The sequence below is a fragment of the Muntiacus reevesi genome, chromosome 9 (genome assembly GCF_963930625.1).
Source record: "Muntiacus reevesi chromosome 9, mMunRee1.1, whole genome shotgun sequence".
Taxonomy (NCBI): domain Eukaryota; kingdom Metazoa; phylum Chordata; class Mammalia; order Artiodactyla; family Cervidae; genus Muntiacus; species Muntiacus reevesi.
Genome location: NC_089257.1, coordinates 33,094,638 through 33,120,695, shown reverse-complemented (window position 1 = coordinate 33,120,695; position 26,058 = coordinate 33,094,638). Strand labels below are relative to the sequence as shown.

The window sequence follows — 26,058 nt, the reverse complement described above, 5'->3', positions numbered from 1 at the left end:
ATAGTGACTGCTTGAGTCTCTTCTTTGGAATTCAGGCAAGGCCTAGGAGACTAAAGTGTTTTTCTTACAAATAAGAAAGGGGGGACAAGGAGGGGTTTTGTATCCAGGAGGGCCAGGAAGAGTCCTGCTCAGTTTCAGGCCCCACTTTTTTTTCAGTTCAGTTCAGTCGCTCAGTTGTGTCTGACTCTTTGCGACCCCAAGGACTGCAGCACGCCAGGTTTCCTTGTCTATCACCAACTCCTGGAGCTTACTCAAACTCATGTCCATCGAGTCAGTGATGCCATCCAACCATCTCATCTTCTGTCATCCCCTTCTCCTCCTGCCTTCAATCTTTCCCAGCATCAGGGTCTTTTCCAATGAGTCAGTTCTTCCAATCAGGTGGTCAAAGTATTGGAATTTCAGCTTTAGCATCAGTCCTTCCAATGGATATTCAGGACTGATTTCCTTTAGGATTGACTGGTTGGATGTCCTAGCAGTCCCAGAGACTCTCAAGAGTCTTCTCCAACACCACAGTTCAAAAGCATCAATTCTTCAGCACTCAGCTTTCTTTATAGTCCAACTCTCACACCCGTACATGATGACCGGAAAAACCACAGCTTTGACTGGACAGACCTTTGTTGGCAAAGTAATGTCTCTGCTTTTTAATATGCTGTCTAGGTTGGGCATAGCTTTTCTTCCAAAGAGTAAGCGTCTTTTAATTTCATGGTTGCAGTCACCATCTGCAGTGATTTTGGAGCCCCTTTTCTTTGATACTCTGAAATTCAAGGGCAGCATAAGAAAGGGCATAAAGTTTTGGAGCGCGAAGTTAATCATAAACTCGGCAGGAGGACTAGGTTTTAGAGGGACTCAGTTTCACATTTCCTATGGACCAGGCAGTGTACTAGACACATAGGAGGCTCGATTCATTTCATTCTCACAACTACTCTGAGAGACACATATTGTTAACTAGAGGAATACTGAGGTTCACCAAGTTTAAGAAACTTGCCTAGGGAGACTGGAGATGGTGACTTGTCCAGTACACCAGGATCCTGAAAAGATAAAAATGAAGACCTAGAGTCTTAATGAAGGAAGTCAGAGCTGACCCTGGTGCCCCAAGCCACATCTCCTGCCCCATTATCTAAGAGTGTATCAGAAGAAAGTGGATCCTGAGTGCTGACACCTGTGCCCCTCCCCTAGCTCTACCCCATTATTTCACATTCATTTAATACCAAGGCTCATGGGACATTCCTCCCAAGTTACATTCCTATTACAGGAAGTAAGAGAGCCTGGAAGTTTAAACCAATGAGGTAGGTGGTCTCTAAGACTCATCTGCCCCACTTAAGTAGCTGATGTATCAAAATAGCTTGAGATCCAGGCAACACCACTCCATCTTCCACTAATTACTCTGCAACTTTAACAAATAAGGGAGGGGGAGGAGTTGTTAAAATTAAAATAAGGAAGAGCTGAAGCAGCTACATATGTACATGTTAACAAATAGCTTACATAACTCTACTGTTGGAATCTCATACCTAAAAAAAAGCTGGGCAACCCACTCCAGTATTCGTGCCTGGAAAATCCCATGGACAGATGAGCTTGGTGGGCTACAGTCCATGAGGTCACAAAGAGTCAGACATGACTGAGCAACTGCACACGCATGTACATGTATCACACACACACAAGTACACATAGATATTATTTTTAAAAAGAGAACTGAGGAACAGCTAAAACACGAAAATCACCCTTTCATGATAAATTCCAGGGCATATTCATCACAGGAGTCAGACAGATTTTGTTTTCCAGCACATAGTTCTATAAAAATAAACTGTCATCACAACATCCTTGTGGTAGTAAAAGGCCATATTTGCCTGCAGTTAAATCCAACAGCAGCTGCTCTATGGAAAAAGACGGCCCAATAATTGGCTTCTTTCACCTCTGTTAATCACGAACAAAAGTGTCATTCAGTTTCAAAATGGACAAAATGCTCCAATGGATGGTCAGCTAGCTGAGCCAATGGGGTGGAATAACAATAACCCTGTAGCATTTTCCTTTTTCCTTTTGTTTGGTCTTTCAAAGCCCTTAATTAAGACCTGCACAAAGCTCCCCTGCAGGCCTTTTTCAATGAGGCATTACACGCCTGTTTTCTTGTATTTAAAGAAAAAAAATAGCAGGGATTTTCTGAGACACATTAAACAGAATACACAATTTCCATTTATTTGCAACTGAAATACTGTTAAAATTTTAGAGCTTAAATATTATCATCAGTAACAAAGCAAGTTCTTTGCATTGCGGGCTTGGGGAATGGAGGCTGAAGGAGGGGCTGTTTAGAGGGGATTGGGGGGGGGCAGATGTGTGGAAAGCAGGGGCTAAAGCAGAAGTGCTGTGCAACAATTTCTCCAGAAATAAAACCGTTAGCAGATCTCATTTAGAAAGATCTAGACTGGGCTCCTAAACCTTTCATTAGCTCCACATATACACACTGAAACAGCAAAACTCAAGAGGTATTCTTAAAGCAAACAGCCAGACAACAGAGACAAAAAGTTGGAATTGAAACTGCTTCTTACAAACTCCTTAAACATCACAGAGGAAAAGATAAAACCTTTTTACAGTTAAGCTATCTCTGGTAAGAACTTTGTGCAGTTCTATAACTGATCTCTGCCTTTCTCTCGCCCTCATTTTTCCCCCCTATCCTGGCTTTAACAAATCTTCACATATCATGGTGGATAAGCATCAGAATGTCTAGCTTTTTAAAAATCTCCATAGCCTAATTAACTTTTCATTATTCAATTTTCTTCTTGCACAACTTAAAAAAGGCCGTTGTGTTCATTTTTAAACGCTCTGAAATATAATCTTTCCGGGTTGGAGGCTGTTCTCAAAGTACCTAGTCCTGCCCATAATTTGTTCCCCTTCCCTCCCCCTCTCACAAATATCCTGAGTGACAGCTTAATGTGACAGCTTTCTCGCCACAATTCACTGAAGGGGAGTGGCAGGTAGGGTTCTCAGAGAACAAATACCTAACAAAGCCATCATTCTGGGGAGTTACTTCCAAACTGTCAATCCAATCCATCAAGTCGAATGTGCTCCACTATTCTCTTGTAAATGTGCTTATTTCAAACAGGGCAGAACTCGGGCAGCTGCCCCACAGAAGACTAAATGACCCAACTCAAATGTCACCTCTCCTGCGAAGTCTTCCAGCTCCCCAAGACAGAGCAAGATCCCTTCCTTTTCGCTCCCACACCCCTTTGTTCACCACCTCCCGCCCCCGCCATGGCACTCCCACGCTGTATTTTATTTGTGTTTATGTCTGTCTCCACCACCAAACCGGATCACCCATGGTTGATCTGCAAGCCAGCGTGGTTGAGTGGAGGAGGGTGCATGTTCTGCAGTAAGACCACTGAGTTCAAATCCTGGTTAGAGATGAGAAAACATATGACCTTGAACATGTGACTTAAGCATTTTGCGCTTCTGTGTTCTGAGCTTAAAATTGGGATAAAGAATACCATTCCACACAGCTGTTGTGATGATCATCAAGTGAAGTTGCAGATGTGAAGTTTGCTAAATGCTTGGCACACACAGGAGCCCGGTCAATGTTAAAACAGGAAACATCATCCTTATTTTCTCTCCTCCCCCCATGAAGACTGTGGCATGGTTGGAAGCATACGCACACATTCAATGTTCATGGAATCAACTTTTGCTAAGCGTATTAATTTACTAATAAAATGTCAATTTCCAAAGGCAATCTTTCTCAGTCTTTCAACATATTCAACATCAAAGAGTATGTTATGCACCAGGCACAAACATAGGCAAGGGAAGAGCTTAAGAGATGATGAGTGAGACTTGATTCCTACCTTCATGGAGCTTATAAGCAATTCTGAGCATGAGGCATCTGGAGATACATCTCTCTGATACTAATGGCTGAGGTTATGCTTTCACAATATATTTGCCTGACCTCAACTTTCTCAACAGTGCAGCATGTATTACATCATCCAGTATTTAAGAGACTAATGTATAACAACGTGTCTCATTTTATGAAGGGAAGAGGAAGGAAGAAGGATGTTGTATTTCACATATTTCAATGAAGCCTGTAATTCTCACTAATCTTCATGCTAATACAGCACGTGCGCTGGTTCCGGGTCTACAGCCTGTCCTAAGACAATAGACACGGCTCTCTGGAGCCCTGGAAGAGTCAAAACTACTTAGGCATGCAATTTAAAAATTCGGGTCAGGAACAAATGCGTAGCAAAATTATTGTTTCCGTCAGGCTCTTTTCAAAGACTTCACTGTTAAATACAGAATCACTTGTTTAAGTGTTGTAATTCTAGGAAGACCTACTTTAGTGAAATCATTGCTAATTAAAAACCACTGTTAAATTAAAATAAAACAGTGTGCTAGTTGTCATTTAGCTGAAAAGAAGTTTATGGAAACAAAATGATTTTGCTACACTTTTGCCCAAGACCCAGTTTCTTCTGTTGTAAAACACTAACTTCATGAGAGTTTGAATAAATGCATGAAAGTTACCAATAAATGCCTGCATGTGACAATGTCAGGCAGATTTCCTGTATCCCATTCTCTTTAAAGGAGAGTAATAACTGAAAAACAGAAATTAACTCCTTAAACCAAACACTGGAGCAAGCCCCCTGCAAGCATGCAGGGGCACTAACTACTTCTTCCTTGGTCACCAGGTTAGACCATCTTTTTTCACTCTCTCATGGATATCGCAAACTCAAAACAACCCACCATAATTAATTTTGGTGCTTCTCTTATTTTTCCATGGAAATATGCAAATTATGGGGAAAAACTCAACCTAGTTGACAATATCTGATGACAGGTTAACCAATCTCTACTAATAAATCAAACTGTGTCAAGCCTTAGTTTCATCATCCAAGAGAAAGTCGTGTCCAGCATCTTAACACTGTCCAGATATTTACTGGCTGTCTGTACAATAATCAATGCCTGCTTAAATATAATGAATCCTTAATAATTCCTGAGAGTTTAAAATGAGTACTGTTGAATTTATTATAGTAGCAGGATAATTAAAGTCTAGCAGAAATCTATCTGAATTATCATGTGAAATTTTGAAAATATCATTTATGAGCAAAATTTTGTTACTTGAGATGCTACTTAAGAGAAATCAAATGGTAAATGTCTAAACTATTTTAAACTCTCAAAAAACTCTAGAAACTGTACCGCAGGAGGGCTTCAATTTTCTGCCATGCTTCCTGATCAATTTTTAAACAATTGGAATGGCTTTATTAGCTATTCAGTAAGTATTCCTTCTGAAGAATTGATGCTTTTGAATTGTGGTGCTGGAGAAGACTCCTGAAAGTCCCTTGGATAGCAAGGAGATCAAACCAGTCAATCCTAAAGGAAATCAACCCTAAATATTCATTGGAAGGACTGATGCTGAAGCTGAAACTCCAATATTTTGGCCACCTGATGTGAAGAGCTGATTCACTGGAAAAGACCCTGATGTGGGAAAGCTTGAGGACAAGAGAAGGGGACAACAGAGAACGAGATGGATGGATGGCATCACCAACTCAATGGACATGACTTTGAGCAAACTCCAGGAGATAGTGAAGGAGAGGGAAGCCTTGCAGTCCATCAGGATGCAGAGTTGGACATGACTTAGTGACTGAACAAGTATTCCTTCTACTTACTCCTTCTGTTAGCAAAACGAGTTGGTTCTCCTAACAACCGATCATTTAGGGCAAAAATGTCCTGTAAGCATGGAAACTGAAATTGTTTATTGATACATAAACCTCCCTTAAAAACATGTTTAACTAGTGAGATACATGTGATATTCTCTGTTCTAACAGTGTAGCCCTACCCAAAACAGACTGGCATACAAGCAAATTTATTGTTAAATATCCAAAGGCCCATGATACTACTGTTATTTGAGAACTTCTGAGAAAAACTGAGCAGTTAACATTGTATGGAGAAGGAAATGGCACCCCACTCCAGTGATCTTGCCTGGAGAATCCCATGGACAGAGAAGCCTGGTAGTCTACAGTCCATGGGGTCACAAAGAGTCGGACACGACTGAGTGACTTCACTCACTCCTAGCATTGTTTACATAAATGGGAAGGGGTGGAATTTTGAAGCTGGGAGACAGGGTCCCGGGGAGGACAGTTCTAAAACTACGCTGCCCGCTGAGTGCATGCTCAGTCGCTCAATCACGTCCAGTTCTTTGCGTCCCCATGGATTATAGCCCACCAGGCTCCTCTGTTCACGGAATTCTCCAAGCAAGAACACTGGAGAGGGGATCTTCCCCACCCAGGGATCAAATCCGCATCTCCTGTGTCTCCTGCATTGCAGGCGGATTCTTACCACTGCGCCACCTGGGAGTGCCACGCTGTCCCCCCCCACACACACCAAAGTGACATTAAATCATTTGAGCCTTGGTAAGTGTCTGTAGAGACATGGGCATATTACTCTACATGAAACAAAGTCCTAGGTAGAATTAATACTATTTCTCCTGGCAGAATATTTTCAATTCCTGGCAACCAATAGACACTTTCAACTCCACAAACTTCCACGTGGGAAATGAAATAGAACTTCGTATCTATTGTTGCTATGAAATTAAAAATAATAACAATACTCCCATGGGAAATTTTTCATGCACCTCCATTCCACGCTTTAGGGTCCTAGATGTAACTAAACATATTAAAAACTAAACAAAGACATCTCTTTGCCAACCCTGCACAAGCCTCTCGGTTTCATCCTGAAGGTCTGAGCCTCATCTTGACAGTGACCTGTTACATAATGATCTCTATACTGTGACTAAACACATGACTGCCTCACAAAGCACTTCTTAAAAGTACTCAAGTTTGCTTTTAAGAGTCTAATCTTATTTTCAAAGTTGGCATAACCGCTCACTAAAAACAAGAGAATGTTAACTTGAAAAAGAGAGGCTGCAAGAGAATTATATAGTGCCATTTAGTCATCAACTTCGCTGCCTGCATCGCACCGCTGCTCTAATGAAGAGCATCTACCAGGCACATCACACAAGAACTGAGGCCGAAGTCACTATGTCAAAGGTATAAATTATGATCCAAAGACAGCTCCAGGCACTGCTGAGCTTGGAATTGCTTGCTGAGTAACCATGTTGTTTCAAACAAACCCAATGCTTAAGAGGCTAAAGGGCAGTGGAGGCAATTATTGAAAGGAAATTTCTCCACTAGGCCAGAAAGGAATAATTAAGCCTTTGCATGCTAAATCACATCACTGGGGTTAACAATGAAGTAATCAAGTGTAAATGGTGACAAAGCCCATCTATAGGACTCATGAAAGGAAATTAAGGTTGTGGGTAATCTAAACTATTATTGCTTAAATACCACAAAAATTAGTCCTGAAAACTTCATTCATTTATCCTCTCTTTATACAAATGTGTGTGCTTTTTGTGGGAGGCAAGAAATTGGTTAATCCAGCAATTAAGGCAAATATACTGAATCATCTGAAGTAAAACACCACTCAGCTACTAATTCACAGGCAGAAATCCAACATGATTCCCCACAATGCTTAGAATGGACCAAGTGCTCAGTAATGAAGGACCTTCATAACAGGAGACGCATATGGGATTTATTCAAATAGATGGCTAAAACCGTCTAAGGGATAAATCTAATACATACTTTATATAGTACACTTCCTATGCTGCAGGGCATAGAAGAGCATTTACACACACACAAACACGCACAGAGCGAGGTGGAAAGTGGGGAGACAAACTTAGGGAGAAACATGGAGGACAGGCCCATCATATCCAAAAACTGCTCAACAGCAATTAAAACTGGCTAAGCTCCAAAGGGAGCAAAATACTGTGGACCTGACGGTTAGAAAGTCTAGATTCAGACTTCAGCTCTGCAACCTCAGGTTATTATGTCACCTCAGAGACAGTTTCCTTATCTTATTTCAGAAGGGAGGAGAAGACCAAGATTTTTACTAAGGTTTCTCAAGATTCTAAACTGATCTGGTGCAGTTGTTGTTATTGTTGGAAATAATCTTAAGACTCATCAAAAGTTGCAAAAATAGTACAGAGGTTCCTATGCATCCTTCACCCAGATTTCCCAATGCCAACATCTGACGTGACCAGAAGACATTAGCTAAACCAGGAAATCTACTTGGGTACAACACTATAGTGGGCTTCCCTGGTAGCTCAGCTGGTGAAGAATCGGCTTGCAATGCAGGAGACCCTGGTTCGATTCCTGGGTTGGGAAGATAACCTGAAGGGATAGGCTACTCACTCCAGTATTCTTGGGCTTCCCTTGGCTCAGATGGAAAAGAATCCATCTGTAATGCAGGACACCTCGGTTCCATCCCTTGGCTGGGAAGATCTCCTAGAGGAGGGGATATCTTGATTTCTAGCACAGAAAGTCCTACATCTCAGAACTCAAAAAGTCCCATATGGGCAACCCTGATGGTTCAGATGGCAAAGAAACCGCCTGCAATGTGGGAGACCTGGGTTCAATCCCTGGTTTGGGAAGATCCCCTGGAGAAGGGAAAGGCTACCCACTCCAATGTTCTGGCCTGGAGAATTCCATGGACATCAAAGGAGCCTGGCAGGCTACAGTCTACTGGGTCACAAAGAGTTGGACATGACTGAGCAACTTTCACTGTCACAACACTATTATCTTAAACGACAGACCCTACTCAGATTCCACAACTTTTTATATGCACTCATTTTTTAAACCACAAGTATGAATTCATATAATCACCACTGCAGTCACTATAAGGAACTGCTCCCTCACCACATAAAAACAAAAATATGGGCATATTACTCTACTTGAAACAAAGCCCTGGATAAAATGAATACTTTCAATTCCTCCCGGTAAAATATTTCCAATTCCTTGCAGAAAATAGACACTTTCAACTCCACAAACTTGGAAAATGAATATTAAAACCTCCCATAATGTTGTGGCTGTGCAATAAAAAATATTCTCAAGGAAAACTCTGCTCTCACCTCTAATCCTCATTTTAGGGCACTAGATATAACTACATGCTCAGTCATGTCTGACTCTTTGTGACCCTATGGATTGCAGCCCGCCAGGCTCCTCTGTCCATGGAATTTTCCAGGCAAGAATACCTGAGGGGTTGCCATTTCCTCCTCCAGGGGATCTTCCTAACCCAAGGATCAAACCTGTGTCTCCTGCATTGCAGGCAAATTCTTTTACCACTTGAGCCACTGGGGAAGCCCAGATGCAACTACACCTATGCTAAAAACTAAATGAAATAAAGACTTCTCTTTGCCATCACTGCCCCCCACTCCCTCCTGTACCTCTTTAGTCTCACTGTTCTCCCACCTCTAACCCAAGCCACCACTGACCAATTCTCCATCATTCTAAAATTCTGTCATTTCTAGGCTGTTTTAAATGGGATCATGCAGCAGATATAACCTGAGATTGGTTTTTGCCCAGCATAACACCCATGGGAACTATCCATGCTGGTGCATGTACCAACAGCTGGCTATCTCACTGCTGTGTAGCAGTCCACTGTACTGATAACACCAGTTTATTATAGCATGAGCAAATGCACACACTGCACATAATCTTTTTATGTTTTAACTAAATTATAATTATGGGGCGGGGAGGAACTTTTAACATCTAGTTTTGCCATTGCTTAAGATGGATCCATATTCCAACAGATACTGACTGACTCTCTTAATCAGTAATTACCTTAATCACCCTGGGATTCAAGGCTTCCCTGACAACCCTTAAATAGTGAGTCCCCTTCATCCAGTTTTATTTTTCTTGATAGTACTTAACATTAGCTGATCTTATATATTTATTTTTATTTTTTTACTGTCTACCACCACCCCTACCCCAGCCCAAGACAGCTAAGTTACATAAAGAGAGGGACGCTGTCAGATATTGTCGGGTATCTGATATTGTCAAATACCTGACAATATCTGAGTCTCCATCTCCAAGAATAATTCTTAATACTTAAGAAATATGTGCTAAGTAAATTAATTTTTAAAGCAGTGACTTATTATCACAATAAGTAATTATTACTTTAGAGCTTATTTCATGAACCATTATACCAATATTAACAGCTCTCAGAAAATAGTTTGAACTGATAAAATTATTCACACAAAACTGTTTTAGTCACCTCACCTACAATTTCAATCAAGTACTGGACCCTGAAAGACTGGACAATAAACAAGGGAGAAGCACAGAAAATCTTACCATCCAACAAGCATAAGCCACAGGTAACACAAGTCAAAGTCTCATTAAATATTAAAGATTTACATAATCAAAGAAAAGACCATCTACTCTGATAACATACTTCCTTCTCCTTTGTTTTGTCAACATACACTGGAAGGCTACCAATGGTTCTGGGCAAGTCATACAACTAAATGCAACTGGATTTCTTCCAGGTTAAATGGAGAGTGTGGGCCAGACCAACTGTCTTCTACCAGTTCTTAAAAGAAGTCAACTTTCAAGAAAGGAGGGAAGGTCAGAAAAATATCAGCAAAAATTTGGTTATGATTCATGTAGTTGAAATGCTGAAAAAATGCTAAATAGATACAAGATCTTTAAACATGTAAATATATGTGTGTGTGTGTAAATGTACATATATGTGTATGAAAGTGAAAGTGTTAGTGGCTCAGTCCTGTCTGACTCTTTGCCACCCCATGGACTGTAGCCTGCCAGGCTTCCTGTCCATGAGATTTCCCAGGCAAGAATACTGGAGTGAGTTCCCATTTCCTTCTCCAGGGGATCCTTCCAACCTAGCGATCAAACCTGCATCTCCTGCACTGTAGGTGGATTCTTTACTATCTGAGCCATATAAATTCATGCAAATGCAGCCTCCTTGCTGAGTGGCTCATAAAACACACAAGATTTTTAGGACCATCACACCAGCACCAGAGACCTTTACGATTTAGAAGGGTCTGAATCTACATTCTAAGGAGCTGAGAACACTTCAAGCAGAGAACAAACAGATTTAATCTCTCCAGAACTACCTCCTCATCTATAAAACAAGTAGTTCATGATATCCACCATACAAAGATAAATGCCTACCTCTAAGAAGAGGACTAAAGGACACTGTCCTATATAACCCACTCAACCAAATAATCCTGGTCTGAAAAAGCAAGATCCAACACCTCATCCACAAAACCTCACTTATTACCTGTGCACCCTCACCTCCCCCCCACCCCCAGGGTTTCTTCATCTATCAAATGGAAAATAAAAGCATGTGCTTTAGAGGGCTGATAGGAGTATTAAATAGATAATGCATGCAAAGGCGCTTTACCCAATGTCTGGTATTCTATGACATTTGTTATTTTTAGCATCTATGTTCATAACAAGATGATGATAATGGTTTATTTGTATGGCAAGACAGACCATGAAGCAGCTCTTCATGACAAAGAATGCAACTTCAGCGAAATAAAACTGCAGAAGGCTTCCAGAAGACCACCTGCAGGGTTACCAGGTAAATGACTCTCCAAGCTGGGGGCTGGTACATTCAAAGTCAAAACTGTGGTCACAGATTTGGTCATGAGCAGGCCTGCTGCTAAAGGAAAGAGCACACAGATTCAAACAGGAACCCATTCAGTCTGTAAAATATTAACAGCTTAATAAACATCAGCTCACAATCCAAAAACACGGTGTTCAAGTCAACTGAAGAGTACCAGCTAAATTAATACCAAGCTGACTACATGAAATGCCTTGAGGGGGGAAAAAAGGCTCATGGGTGATTCACTTTTATGCTGACTTCCCTATAAAAACATCTTCAACAGGAGAGGCAGGAAATTCCAGTGAGTGAAAGGGGGCAGCTATATGGAAACCATCATACTGCACACTTTGCTTTCTAATTTCCTTCAGGGTTTTGGTTTAAAGAAGCACACTCAGAAATTTGTTTCTCCTTAAGAAACCAAAAAGTGAGTATGCTAACGGATCTGATCCTCATATACCATTAGAGGGAATTCCACAAAAAAATGATCAAGCCAAAAGACACACAACTAATATTTATTTTTCTGACATGGAAAGACACTATTAACATAGAAAACGATGTGAAAGCTTTTAAACAAAGATGTACAAAAAGCAAGGAGACCAAGTGAGGGAGACTTTTTTTTTTAATTCTGCTATGAATAAAACATAATTTTACCTGGTAAATTGATTTTTTTTTTTTTTTTGGCCAAGCTGTATGGCACATAGGATCTTAGTTTCCTGACCAGGGATCAAACCCATGCCCACTGCAGTGGAAGTGTGGAATCTTAACCACTGGACTGCCAGGGAAGTCCTGAATTGACTTCTGAACATAAGTTACTCCTAAATCAAGTGACAGTCTCTCACTGCATGTAAACATGTACATGTGTACGGTTTTTGAGGATGCTTAATTTTCAATTCTGTTTTTTTCCCCCCGTAATAATCTGGAGCTTCTCACCATTTCTTATAAATTTTAACCTTTCCCTTTTCTGAAACTGTGAACTCTCCAAGTTAACTGCAGGATGGACAAGTAAATACCAAACACCAACTACCACCCACGAACTGGGATGTCAGCACAAGTTACCTAACCCTTCCCAACTTCGTTTGCTCAGCCATAACATGGGAACCAAGCCACGTGTAACGTGCCAAATACACAAGAAGGCCTAGCAATTCCTTACCAAATTTCCATTTTTTTGAATCAGACTTTCCAAACACAAATGCACCAATAATGCAAAGTTTTTTCACTGTCAGCAAAACACTCCACTTTTGGTCTCATTTCTACATGAATCCTTGGGGTATCACAGTTAACTGCTGGGTATCAAAAAGAAAGCTAAGAATTCTACTCTGGTAAAGCACAGACATTTAAACATAACCAATCTTTAGCGACTTCTGCAAATGCCACATACACACCATGTTAACAATATATCGAGGCTATAAGTAATTAGGGATATCAAACCTCTAAGACATTAAAATCTAGACCAACGTTTTCTTATTAACATAAACTTACCATATGCCCCAGAAGTTCACTTCTAGGTATTTATACAAGTGATATGAAAACCTCTACATGTTCATACAAAATCTCTATATGAATATTCATAATGGCTTTATTCTCCTTACTGTCAAGAACTGGACAAACTGCAGATGTCCCTCAACTGTGGAATTGATAAAAGAATTGTGGTACATCAATATAATGGAATACCAGGGAAGCTGTGGTGGTTCAGATGGTAAAGAATCTGCCTGCAATGCAGGAGACACAGGTTCAATCTCTGGCTTGGGAAGATCCCCTTGAGAAGAAAATGGCAACTCACTCCAGTCTTCTTGCTTGAAGAATTCCATGGACAGAGGAGCCTGGCGGGCTATAGTCCAGGGAGCTGCAAACAGTCAGACAAAACTGAGTGACTAACACACTACTCTACTAAATATAATGAATACTCCTTGGCAATAAAAAGGAATATTACATATGGATATGCAACAAGACGCTAACAACATGGTAGAATCTCAAACGCATTATGATAAGTCAAAGAAGCCAGGCACAAGACTATAATCTGTTACTTTCCATCTATGTGATGTTCTGGTAAATGCAAAATAATATGCGACCCAAGACAGAAAAGAGATCATCAGTTGCCAGGGACCAGAAGTGGGGAGAGAGGTTGACTACCAAGGGCACGGGGTGAGTGATGGGAATGTTCTAGATCTGAACAGTGTTGGTGGTTGTATTCCTGTATACTATAAAGGGTGAGCTTTTAAGGTTGAGAGGTTTAGGGGAGTTTTCCCTATGAATTCACAGTTATGAAGATCAGTTAAGCAGTCATAGAAGGACGACGGAATATTGGAGATTATACCAGTTATTTTAGAAGAAACATAGAGTCACTAACAGAAAGCAAGGGGAACCTCATATAGACTCATACACGAATAATCGGAAAACCAAAACTTTTTAAAATATAAGCTCCCAAGAACTTTTTAAATGTAACTTTCCAAATTTAAAGGAAATCTATTACAATCAAGAACTACAAAAGGAATTAATATAAGAAAATGTGAGAGGCAGCAATGACTATTAGCATGCTGTTTTACAGCAAATGTTCAGTAATGAGCGCAAGAACCATCAGAAATACCTTCTACATAGCTGAGTCCCTTTGTTGTCCACATGAAACTATCACAACATTGCTAATGGGCTATACTTCAATATAAAATAAAAAAAATTTTTTTTTAAGGAAATACCTTCTAAATGAGATGTATACATTTAAATATTTGCCTCTATCAGGGATAAAACAGGGATAAAACTCACTTCCTTTTCAAGCTATCATCCACTCTTGACAAAACCAGCCAGCACATCCAAGAAACAACAGAACTAGAAATTCAAGCTCGGGTAACTTAAGGACTGGAAAGGACCCTGATGAAATGTATGTCATTATTTCCTCCACCGAAGTCATGAATCTTCTCATCTTTGGTGTCATAGGGTGTTGCTGTTTTCCACCCCTCTTCTGCAATGCCACATCAGCCAGGGTAGTGCCAAGGGCAAATTCTTTTAATGCAGAAGAAGACCTGAAAAAGACAGCAGTTGATTTACCCCTCTTTTCCACATTCTTGGCCCTCTCCTGCTACACCTGCTGACAAGCCTCCACACTGTGGATTCAGATGCTACAAAGCAAAGCCGATAATGCTCGCTGAACTGAGACCAAGGCCTCAGTAGAAGCTGGCGCTATGCAACAGAAACCTTAAAGGTCAATATGGTGGGCCTTGGCTAGCAGGAGAATGATCAATGGACCTCCTTCTGTAGATTGACAAGAAGATAAACATCAAGGCAGACAGTCCTCAAGGCACGTTCTATCGTTCCATCCATCAAACGGACGCCACATATCAAACCTGGGGGAACATCCTTGAAACAGTCCGAACACACACACAGATTCCCTTTGGTGAAATAACTGATCCAGTAGAAAGCCCCACTATGGAAGCTGGTCATATAAACCTAATTCAAACTAATATTAGACACTGATTTATCCGAAACACTAGATTTCCTTTCCACAGAATGTAATGAGACTTTGGAAAACACAGTCTGACTGCTAACAGCGGAGCCTGTGGTTAGCACACAAACTTGCCAACTTCCCATGAAGGATGAAGCCTTCTGCTGCATGCCCTCACAGCCCCAGACTGTTTGCAAAGGGCAGGGATGAAATATTCCATATGTTTTCTTTGTCAGTGACATGGCTATTGAAAGCAAGGCCATGGTAGTCTCCCTGCTGAGGGACTGGGTCAAGCTATTCATGTGTAACCAGGCAGATGTCAAGATGGTAATGGGAAAAACATCTCAAACATTTTTTTTTTTTTTTTTAGAGAAAGAGACTGGGGTAGAAAATGCACAACTGTATTTGAAACACTCAGCCAATCTAAATAGGTTGTTAGCACTTTTGCATGTGTTAGCTGCTGCTCTGGCTTTACAATTCATTTTCAAATCAGAGCTAAACTGAAACCCAGAAAAGTTTTTAAGGTTTCTGAGAAAGGTTTAAGTGTGCTTACCAAGAATGTCATATAACTTTTGAGCAATGTGTGAAAGATTTTAAAGAAGGGATTTTAGTTCTAAAATTACTTCAAGGATAATAAGCTTTTCTTTATCCATAAAACACAAGCATTGGTCTCAAACATTAAAAAAAAAAAATGGGTATCCAATAACAAGTAAAATATCAAAGTAATTAAAAAAGAAAGTAATCTTATAATCTGCATATTGTTCCAAAGTGATATGAAGAGACAAGAATCCAGCTAAACTGTCAAACCTGAACAAATCTTATCCATCCCTAACATGGAAAGTGATGAGAAACTGCTTGGGCCCTCACTGGCATGAGGTTTCTTAAAAAGTTAAGCATTCCTGCATGAAAAGGCTCAGTGTTCAGAAGTCTGGAAGTAGAAAATTAGTGTCTAGAGATTACATCTTCTCCCCTGGTGGTCAAATGGTTAAGAATCCACCTGCCAATACAGAGGACACAGGTTGGATCGCTGGTCTGGGAAGATTCCACACGCGGTGGAGCAGCTAAGCCCACCGTGCACAACCATTGAACCCGCGCGCCGCAACACGAAAAGCCACTGCAGTGAGAAACCCACGCACCGCAACCAAGAGGAGCCCCGACTAGAGGAAGCCCTCATGCAGCAACGAAGGCCCTGCACAGCCAATGATTAATGAATTAATCTTAAAACAGAAATAAAGATCACACTGACACTGTCTCAGGTTACCTGCCCATTTGCTATGAGAAACAAGGTGTCCCCCTATCAGGAGGGCATCCTTTGACTTGACCAGCCATCTCAGGGAAGCAATGGCCAGCCAGAGACTAAGGCAAGAAAAGCATGATTTTCCCTGCGCTCTCTCCTCTAGAGAAACTGTAACCTCCAACCATTGCTTTCTTGTTGCAAAGGGAACAGCACCACCTACAAGAAGGGATCTTGATAAAAACATACACACTGTTCTTTCTCCACCAGGATCTTTACAGTTTCCTGAATGAAAAGTTGGCCAGCCAAGGAGACGTTTTCCCATTAGTATGAGGGCTCACTGTGAAGTCTCCAACAGGCTATGAACCCGATATACAAAGAACCGGAAAAACAGAGTTTAGAATTCTAAATCTAAATGACCTAAAGGGACAGCACACATAGACAATTGCTGAGTCACTCCCCAAAGAAATGACAACATAATGTAATGGGTCCTTCAGTTCAGTTCAGTCGCTCAGTCATGTCCGACTCTGCAACCCCATGGATTGCAGCACACCAGGCCTCCCTGTCCATCACCAACTCCTGGAGTTTACTCAAACTCATGTCCATCGAGTCGGTGATGCTATCCAGCCATCTCATCCTCTGTCATCCCCTTCTCCTCCTGCTTTCAATCTTTCCCAGCATCAGGGTCTTTTCAAATGAGTCAGTTCTTCCAATCAGGTGGCCAAAGTATTGGAGCTTCAGCTTCAGCATCACTACTTCCAATGTATATTCAAGACTGATTTCCTTTAGGATGGACTGGTTGGATCTCCTTGCAGTCCAAGGGATTCTCTTGCGGTCACTCAAACAGGTTATGCTGAAATTTCTTACGTATGACCCTTGAAGTCAAGTGAACTCCTTTTGCAGATGGAAAAGCCGATGTCCCAAGGGATTAAGGGATATCCCCAGGACTTCCCTGGTGGATATCAGGGAAGCTTCCAGTGGTAAAGAATCTGCCTGCCAATGCAGGGGACATTGATCCCTAGTCCAGCAAGATCCCACATGCTGCAGAGCAGCTAAGCCTCTGCTTCACAACTACTGAGCATGCACGCCTAGAGCCTGTGCTCTGCAACAGGAAAAGCCAAGAGTCGCCCCCACTTGCTGCAAATGGAGACAGCCCACTCAGCAACTAAGACTCAGTGCAGCCAAAAATAAATAAATAATTTTTTTAATTCTTAAAAAAAAAAAAGTGATCTCTCCAAGTGCGCAGATTGAGGATCTCAGAGGTCTTGATTCCTGGAAACCACACTCTCAAAAATAAAACCATTTTTGAAGTCTTGTTCATAAAAATAGGTGCATAAAAAGAATACTGGAGAGTAGACAGTGACATAAAATGTTGGATTACGAGACCACGGATTCAAAATGACCTGGGGGAGAACAGAAAGCCAACCTGAAAAGTTTTTCTTTGTTACAAAGATAAGAAAACATTAAGATTTTAAAACACACCCCACTAATCAAACAAGATGAACTAGCAGTAGCACCAAATAGATGAGAAGTGGGATTATGATAAACTGCTAAGTACCAGTTAGTAAATCCACGTGTAATGTTTTTATAAAAAGTGAAAGCTCTAGTCACTCAGTCATGACTGACTCTTGGAGACCCCATGGGCTGTAGCTCACCAGGCTTCCCTGTCCATGGGATTCTCCAGGCAAGAATACTGGAGTGGGTTGCCATTTTCTTCTCCAGGGGATCTTCCCAACCCAGGGTTTGAACCTTGGTCTCTTGCCTTGCAGGCAGATTTTTTACCATCTGAGCCACCAGGGAAATCAAACTTTTAAAACATGATACTAAATGTTAAAATGCATTGAATATTCCTTTCTTAACTCTGATCAAATTGTAGAATTCTGTACATGCTTGATATGAGATAAGGAGAGCATGAAGAGGAGGTCTCCTCTCTCCTGAGAAAAATCTAGTCTGCCAAGCCCTTCTCATAGTATCCATATTTATATATTTATATACTTTCTCTGAGGGCCTGTTAGCATGAAGCTTACCCGGTAGGTAAATAGGTAAAGCCAGAAGTTAATCAACATCATAGCCCAATCTCCACTGTTTCAGAGAGAAGACTGCCAACTTGGAAGCACACCTCCTACCATGCACTTCCAAACAAGAAGCGTGAATAACAGTGAAGCTTCTAATGGCCAACTGTCTACCTCGCTGGAAAACAGCTCCAGTCAAGCTCTTCAGGGCAGTCAGATGTCACTTGCACTTGGTGACTCTGTGGCTTGTACCGAGAGCTCCATGTGGGCGCTCAGACCCTGGAAGGAATGGACGGGGGGGGGGAGGCCCAAGCAATCCTGGGCCCATTCCTCAGTCATGCTTCCCACAGCACCAAAGGAAATATGCCATCTCCTTGCCAAAGTTATGTTGCTCTACCTGGGAAGGAAAACTTCCCCACAGAAAACTTTAAAAATATACAGGAACAGGGAGAATCCAACTTATGATTTTTCTGGATCCCAGGCTCTGAAATTCAGTTTCAAAGAATAAAAATATTCTGCTGTAAGTGTGCATTTCCATTCTTTTAATGGTCAACTTTATATTTAAAACTTTGTTTTTAAAAAGCTATATTCTCCTAGGGTAAAAATAAAGGAGGGGGGGCGGGGGAAGCTAACTCAAGGGGATTACTTAACTTTTATCCCATAATAGATTAAATATGCTTTCCCACTACATGTTTTCTCACTAGCACAGACAGCAGACGAGACTGGGATCTAAACGTATACCCAGTCTTGGTCCAGCTGCCTCCCAAAATATCTATGGTTTACATTTCCTTACAAGGATATTCTTATATTCTTAATGGGCCAACATTCTGCCAAGAGGGGTGGTTCAATGTTTTTCCCACAAGATCTTTCAGGACAGTAAAGCTAAGAGAACTATAAAAATATATTTTTTTAATGTTTGCTTTTGAAACCTATACTCTTAGATGGGCATTCCTGAACCCCAATCATTTGCATTTAAAATAAGAGATGCCAAATGACAAATCTTACTGCAGAGGTGGAAGGACTAGGCTAGCATGCTCTTTTAACTAGTAAAATATGCAACGATATCAAAACATGCTTTAGAGACTAAAAACAACCCCCCATTCAGAGTTTTAACTGCCTGTACATGACACACAATGCTTCTATACATTTGCTAAAAACAGCCCCAGCCATATACAAAGTTTAATCACAAATATTTGTCTATGGGTGAGTGATTTCAGAGTATACTACAAGATAACCACATCTTGCCATTTAAAGGAGGTATTTGAGTAGTAACTTACTCAAGTCTTTAGAAAGTTGAGATGCTACTAAATGTATATGAACTAGAAAATCATTTTTAAACTCAGTTTTGAATTCATTCAATTTCAAACAACAGAGCAGGTACCTGGCCTGCTGTCTGCCCATCAAGTGTTGAAACACAAAAGAAATGTCTGGAAAGGCAAACAAATTAGTTATCGTGTAAGAGTACTGATTTGTTAAATGCCCTAACTTTTTTTTTCTTCACTGACAGACTTTAAAGCTAAAGTATTTTATTATCCTCAATGAATCTTTCGAAAAACTACACTTCACTGAACATAACTGGGGCGGGGGGGGGGGAGGGGAGGAAAAAATTAGCCATACCCTTGTCTATATAGGAAAACAAGCTTTTGGCATTGCCAAAAACTTGAAGGCTGCAGGAGGCAATTAAAGAGCAAGCTAGATATTACATTTCTAAAGTCAAAACCTTGATCTCTAGTTTAAAAAAAAAGAAAAGAAAAGCTGTCTTATCAAGTTACATTAGTTACATTTTTCAGAGTTAAAGGCACATTGGGGAGGGTTTAAAACTTTTAACCCAGGTGTACTGATAAATACTGAGCTTTTATGGAAATATATCTTTTTTTTAAAAGGTGAGAAACAGTCTTAGAAAAAATTTCAAAGAATCACTAAAAGAGTCTTACAACTTTACTTGCTTGATAATCTACACAGATTCAGAGAGATTGCAAGCAGTGAGAGCCATTAGTCACCAATATCTATTATTTCTTGATAAGAAAAATGGGAATAAAAGGATAAATAAGCATAACCAAGGAGACCAAAGACCGAAATCCAAACTTGCAGGCTGTCTGTCAGTGCTTTCTACTACTATAAAGATGACTAAAATAAGAATCTGAGAGATAACCTGACAGAGGCCAAGAAAATGCCCAAACTTGCCTGGCTCCACCTCCTAATACAGAACTTTGATCTTCCCTAAGAGATTAAGTTGTCAAATGCTACCTTACGACTCTACTGGTAAGAGCCAAGTGCCTGGACATTGAATGCTTGTGATACCGTAACTGTCATTAGCATTGAGTTGGACTGAGAATCATAAAATATTCGTGGTTACCACAAGCCTTCAGGAGCCCCAAAAGGAGTCACTGATCCTGGGGACAACTCAGACCACACCCAGCACGTTGTTGCCTTGTGAGGCAGTGAGTTTCCCAGTCAATGGATACATTCCAGTCAAGCTGGACAATTGGAGAAGTTTTCTGGGGGGGAGAGGGGGGAAGATTCCAGGATTGAGACACCTACACTGCTCTTAACACGAGAGAGGGAATCAGACAAACATATTGGGGAAAAAAATCAAATCAGATAGAAAGAAAACTCTTGGCAGTAAGAGTTGTTTACCTCCTCATTCTCAGGTGAAGAAACCAAGGCCCTGAAGGGTTAAGTATGTCACTACTCAAGGTCACCTGTGTGATTTACTGACAGATCTAGAAACCAGAATGCTCTTTCCTCTTGAATTGAAAGAGAATCCAGCAGTTCACTAGTTTGTGAAATGAAGGACTTGTACTTAAAGATGTTCATATATTGCCCTTGTTTAGAACAGAGTTCCCTGGTATATAACACAAATACTTCTCTAGAAGGACAGACCACAGAAAATAAGCTAACAGTGAAATTTACAGACAGTAATTGAGACATCAAGATAGCAAGACTTGACCATCAAAAAAGGCATAAACATTTAGCCACTGATTACTGACCTGCCAGGGAATACAGCTAATGTTAGAAGAAACATAAGAAAATACTTTCAAATAATACTATTAAAAGAAAGGTGCTTGGTATCATGAAAAAGGTACACCTTAGGGAAGAATTTGAGATGATGCTTCCCAAAGAAGAAAAAACAACAGATTATTTTTTAAAACCCTTCAAAGCCCCTCAGGTAACCATCAATTTTATACAGAAAGCTGGCTAACCTGCCTCTGAACAGGGTACGCACACTGTGAAGGCTGGAGAGATTATGACTAATTACATGGAAGTGAGGACGTTGAGTAACTTTTTGTACAGTATCCAAATTACTGAAACAGGGTGATTTTATTTTCCAAGTGGGAAGCCATACCGACAGGAAACAAGCGGGGCTATTCTACCCCAGCAAAGTGCCTTAGCTAGTCAGGCATTCTGTAACAAGTCTCCATGGCAAATTTCCTAACACACACTTCTAAACACAAAGAACTCTTCCTCAGAGTGAGTGGCAATAAATAGGCTTGTGCAACTTCAACTAGAAGGATATTCAGATCCTTCTGGGATCTTTTCACGAAAGCAGCAGAACGCTATAGTCACCTTGCCATCCTAAAATTGTGAAAGGATTAAAAATCACAGAACATTTGGAAGCTACAAGCAGCCTAAATAGGACCTAGCGAATCCAGTGACTTCATTTTTCAAATGAAAAACTGTCACCTGCCTCCCCCAAAAAAAGATAAAATGACTTGCCCAAGGCCACCCAATTACTGAGTAGCATGGTAAGAACTATGGTCAAGGGCTCAAACCTACCACTCTCTCCACAAAGCCAGAAACAGCCTTTGTAATCCTAAAACTATGCACCAGATATAACGTAGGATGTGGAAATTTGTTTCCCTATAGGTCTCAAATTTTGTGGCCACACAAACCAGAGAACTTACATTCACAGTTCCTTCCCCACCTCCACTGTGACTTCATCTCTATCTCCCCATCAAGAATCTTGGAACACAGGTGATTAAGACAGACCTTATTAGATCTAATAGAGGAATAACCTTGAATCTTTTTTATTAAAATTACACGTTGGAATTTTAATACTAGTCAGAGGACTTCCTTTCAAACATCTCAGGGTGAAGTGTGACAAGCCACTGCACTGTGACACAGGATGGGGAACTGCTGCTGCGAAATGTAAATAATCACTACAGGTGCAGGCGATGCTGTGAACACAAGAATCTCATCAACAATACTGAGGATTACATCTGACTTTGCCCCTAGACTTGGATAAAGCAGCTTTCGGCAGGAAATAGACACTGTTAGACTGAACAAGTTTAAACGAGCCTAAAGGAGAAGAAGCAGGTAGCCTCACTCCGGGGCCTTCTCAGATCTGGACAAAAGGCTAAATGCTGAGAATGCGGAGTTTGGCAATCCCGTGTGGGAATGAGGGCTGAATTCCAATCCCCAATTCTGCCCCTTGGTGTGCCCTGAAGTCCTTATTTATTCACTGCAACATTTTTAAAGAGCTTCCTGTGTTCTGTGTTCTGGGCTCTGTGCACTCCAAGTTGAATAAAATAAAATCCCTGCTCTGTCGACCAAGAGTCTCCAATATGGGATGTGTACACCCCTGAGTGAGGTGAAGATGAGACACCACTGAGGAGGGACAAGAAAATACAAGAACTGATTTAAAATTAGAGTCTCATCGTTTTGACTTCTATTTTTGTGATTACCATTTTACGGACAACCAAATAGGCCTTGGTGCCCATGCTCCAGAAATTAGAAAATCGGTCAATCAAATTTGGGGACACTTGATCTAGTCCCTTGAAGTGTAGCTTAGGCTCACCAAAGCTGTGATAGGACAGCAAATCAGAAGTACTTGCAAACAGACCACAGGTAATTGCAAGATGTCTTCTTGTAAGATCAACTGGAACGGGCAGATCATGGCATCCGCCCCTCCCCAGTGTGGCTTTTGAGGTCACTGATTTTCCAAAATGCAAATATACTGCCCTTGCGAAGCCCTTTATTTGCACTGGTCATATAACATATAATTTTAAGGGTGAAATGGAGAGTATTCAGGTGAAATAAGGAGTTGTCGGGTGTATAAGTACTCTACAGGTCACGAAGGGAAGAAGAAAATGTAACACAAGTGCCCACCACCACAACTCAGAAAGTGCTATGATGATGCTAGTTCAGGCAATCTGATCTGGACTGGTGCCAATTATCTTCATGTTTCCCAAGCCATCCACAGTCACTTGCATAAGGCTCAAAGTCAAAAACAGAACATTTCACTACCTTTGGTGAATTCTAAAGAAAGATGTCTGATGCTCTATAGCAGGGAGGGAGCGCTCATAAAAATGTGATATTTCTTTGTGCTTTCTAGGTAATAATGTAAAACAGCCCTTTTCCTTACAGAGCAGGCAAGTCTAGTCATTAAAACTCAAGGAATCTACTCAACAAGTTCTTTCCAACTGGTCAAAATAGTAAAATTATGCTTTTCTCTCTGGGGCTTGAAAGAAGTTTCAGGGAAAGGCACCTCTTCTGCAATGAATTCCCTAAAAGTTTAAAGAGGTCTTGGGGGAAAAAAACAGTCCCATCCCCTCCACCTAGTCTTCTTTCCTTCTCGTCTCCCCACTCCCACCCAAACTTTTCCACATAATGTATCTTTTGAAGGCTAAAAGCTCCTCACTGCAAAGTTAACATTTTTCACTGACAAGTTAAATTTCACCTTATTGCAGGAAAATGACTTCAAATATGTAACTTCAACCTGAAAGGAGGGGGATTAAAAAAAGAGAAGGGGGGTGGTGGTGGCCAAAGAATGAGACAGGTTCCAAGGCAACTGGCCACAATACTCAAAAAACAAAGCAAAAACACCCATTGGCAGACGGGCAAGCAGAACAGTTCCCACCACCCACCTGGAGGCAGCAATACTCTGGCCTGAATAGAGAGGATTCTCCATGGGGGTCTGCTCTTTCTTTCCAACTGTCTAGGTCTAAGAGATCTCCCTCCGGAGCTATAAGGTAAAAGGAAATCCCCTTTACCCAAGGCCTTTCAGAACCCCTTTCTCTCTCAAACAGTTCTAACCCTGCCCTTGATTTAATCTGCCACACAGCACAAGGAAGAACCGGAGCCTACACCAACCCCAGCGCTCAATTATCCCATTCTTTCTCTGCGGGGGCCATCTGCCAATGCCACCTCCAGCACCTATTTCAGATTCTTCTTTTCTGAAGCGAATGTCTAAAAGCAGAGACTGTCCCCATTTGCGGAGAGGCTCTGTGGAAGTCAGAACCATTTGAGCGACTTCCCCAACCTCCGGAGCTCCAAAGAAAAATTCTCCGGGTTAAGCAACAACAGAAAACGGCTACCTTTCGAGACGGGCAGAGCTTATGCTCTGGCACTTTCATTTTCCTCCAATATCCTGTACTTCAGGTCAGCACTCCTTCTCTAAAAGGCCTCGTTGGGTAAGAAGACTAATACGTCCAGAGAAACCTGCAATTTCCCCTCCTTCTCCCCTGTTTTGGCCTGGCTTCCCCGCGCGCTCCAGAACCCAGGGCGCTGGCTGATGAGTCCGGAGTGTAAGTGGACCCAGGTGCCAGGTTGCTCTCCCCGGACAGGGCCAAACAGGAAGGCCACTGGCCCTGACTACCGTACAGGTGTTTCTTCTCCCCACATGCTGGAACCCGGGAGGCTCCAGGTGCTTCCCCACGAAAACCGCCTCGGTCTCAGACTCGGGCCAAGATCGAGGCGCCCTCACCCCTAACGCCTGCAAAGCTCTTGCCAGCTGAGCAGGGGGCCCGGGTGAGAAGAGAAAGTCGCGTGGAAAGGTTGCCAAGGGCAAGCGTTTCCAGATTCCTCTTTCCTCCTCGGCCCCAGATGCACTTGAGAGTTGGGGGGGGGGGGGGTGGTGGCTGGTGATCTTGCCCTTAAAGTCTGGGAAAAAGAGCTACACGGGTCTCGGACCCGGGTTGGCAAAGCTTGGGAAACCCGTGGCGCCAGAGTGAGTGCCAAGGAGGTGCCGGCGCCCCCCGCCCCACCTCGGCACACTGCGGGCTGGGGGTGGGGGGGTGGGATGCGATCGGCCACTGGCTCCGCCCCCCGGCGCCCCCTCCCCCGGCGCCCCCGCAGCCCGCACTCACAGCAATTGGGTGAAAGCGCTGAGCCCCTCGGGCACGGCCGTCAGCCCCTTCCCGGAGCAGTCCACCCGACGGTCGCCGTCGCAGCTACAGGGCGCCGCGCAGAGAGGCGGCGCCGCGCCGCTGGGCTCGGCCGAGCCGCGCAGCCCCAGGGCGAGGAAGCAGAGCAACCCCAGCGGGCCCGGCATTGCTGCGGCCGCCACCCGCGCCGGCCTCTCCCGCGGCGCAGCTCGCTCGGCGCGCCTCCGCCGCCCTCCGACGCCCCCCGCCGCCCCGGGCGGCAGGCCTGCGGGTTGGGCCGGGGGCTCTCCTCTCTCGGCAGTCACGCGGGCTCGGCTCCTTCAACAGTCCGCCGCAGCAGCGCAGGGACGCGGCGCTCCGGAGTTTCGCCCTTCCCGCTGCTCCATGGAAGCGCAGAGGCAGCCCCAGGTCCTCCCGCGGCTCAGGCCAGCCGGCCCGGCCGGGCGCAGCTGCGGGGGCCGCGCTCTGCCATCGCACCCGCCTCCTGGTCCCCGGCCTCCCGCCGCAGCCGCTCTTCAAGGTTGCGGAGCGCAGACTTCAGCCATGCCGGCCCCTCGCCCCAGCCCCCGCCCGGCTCTCGCACAAACACCCGGGCTCTTTCTCGCTCTTCTCGCAGCCGCGGCTCGATCTCCTCCCGTCCTTTTTCCCTTCTAGGGTTGCACGCTCGGGTTCCCAAGCCCCCAGCCGCTGGGTTATGCAAATCACTTAGGTACATGCAAAACTAACCCCTCTCCCGGAGCGCCATTGGCCGGGGGAGGTCTCTAGCTCATTACTATGCGAGGAGGGGAGCCGCCATTGGCCGAGAGTGGACCAGAAGGGCGTGTTTATCGGGCGTGAGTGACAAGGTGG

General features: G+C 42.7%; 1 protein-coding gene across 1 annotated transcript in view; it reads right to left on the bottom strand.

Moving 5' to 3' along the window:
* LGR4 (leucine rich repeat containing G protein-coupled receptor 4) overlaps positions 1-25,850 on the bottom strand; it is a 100,640-nt gene extending 74,790 nt beyond the window's left edge. Inside the window, exon 1 of the mRNA XM_065943966.1 lies at positions 25,192-25,850. Coding sequence (XP_065800038.1) covers positions 25,192-25,376 — 185 coding nt within the window. The 5' untranslated portion in view covers positions 25,377-25,850. The remainder of the gene's footprint in view (positions 1-25,191) is intronic.
* Between the last annotated feature and the right edge of the window lie 208 nt (positions 25,851-26,058).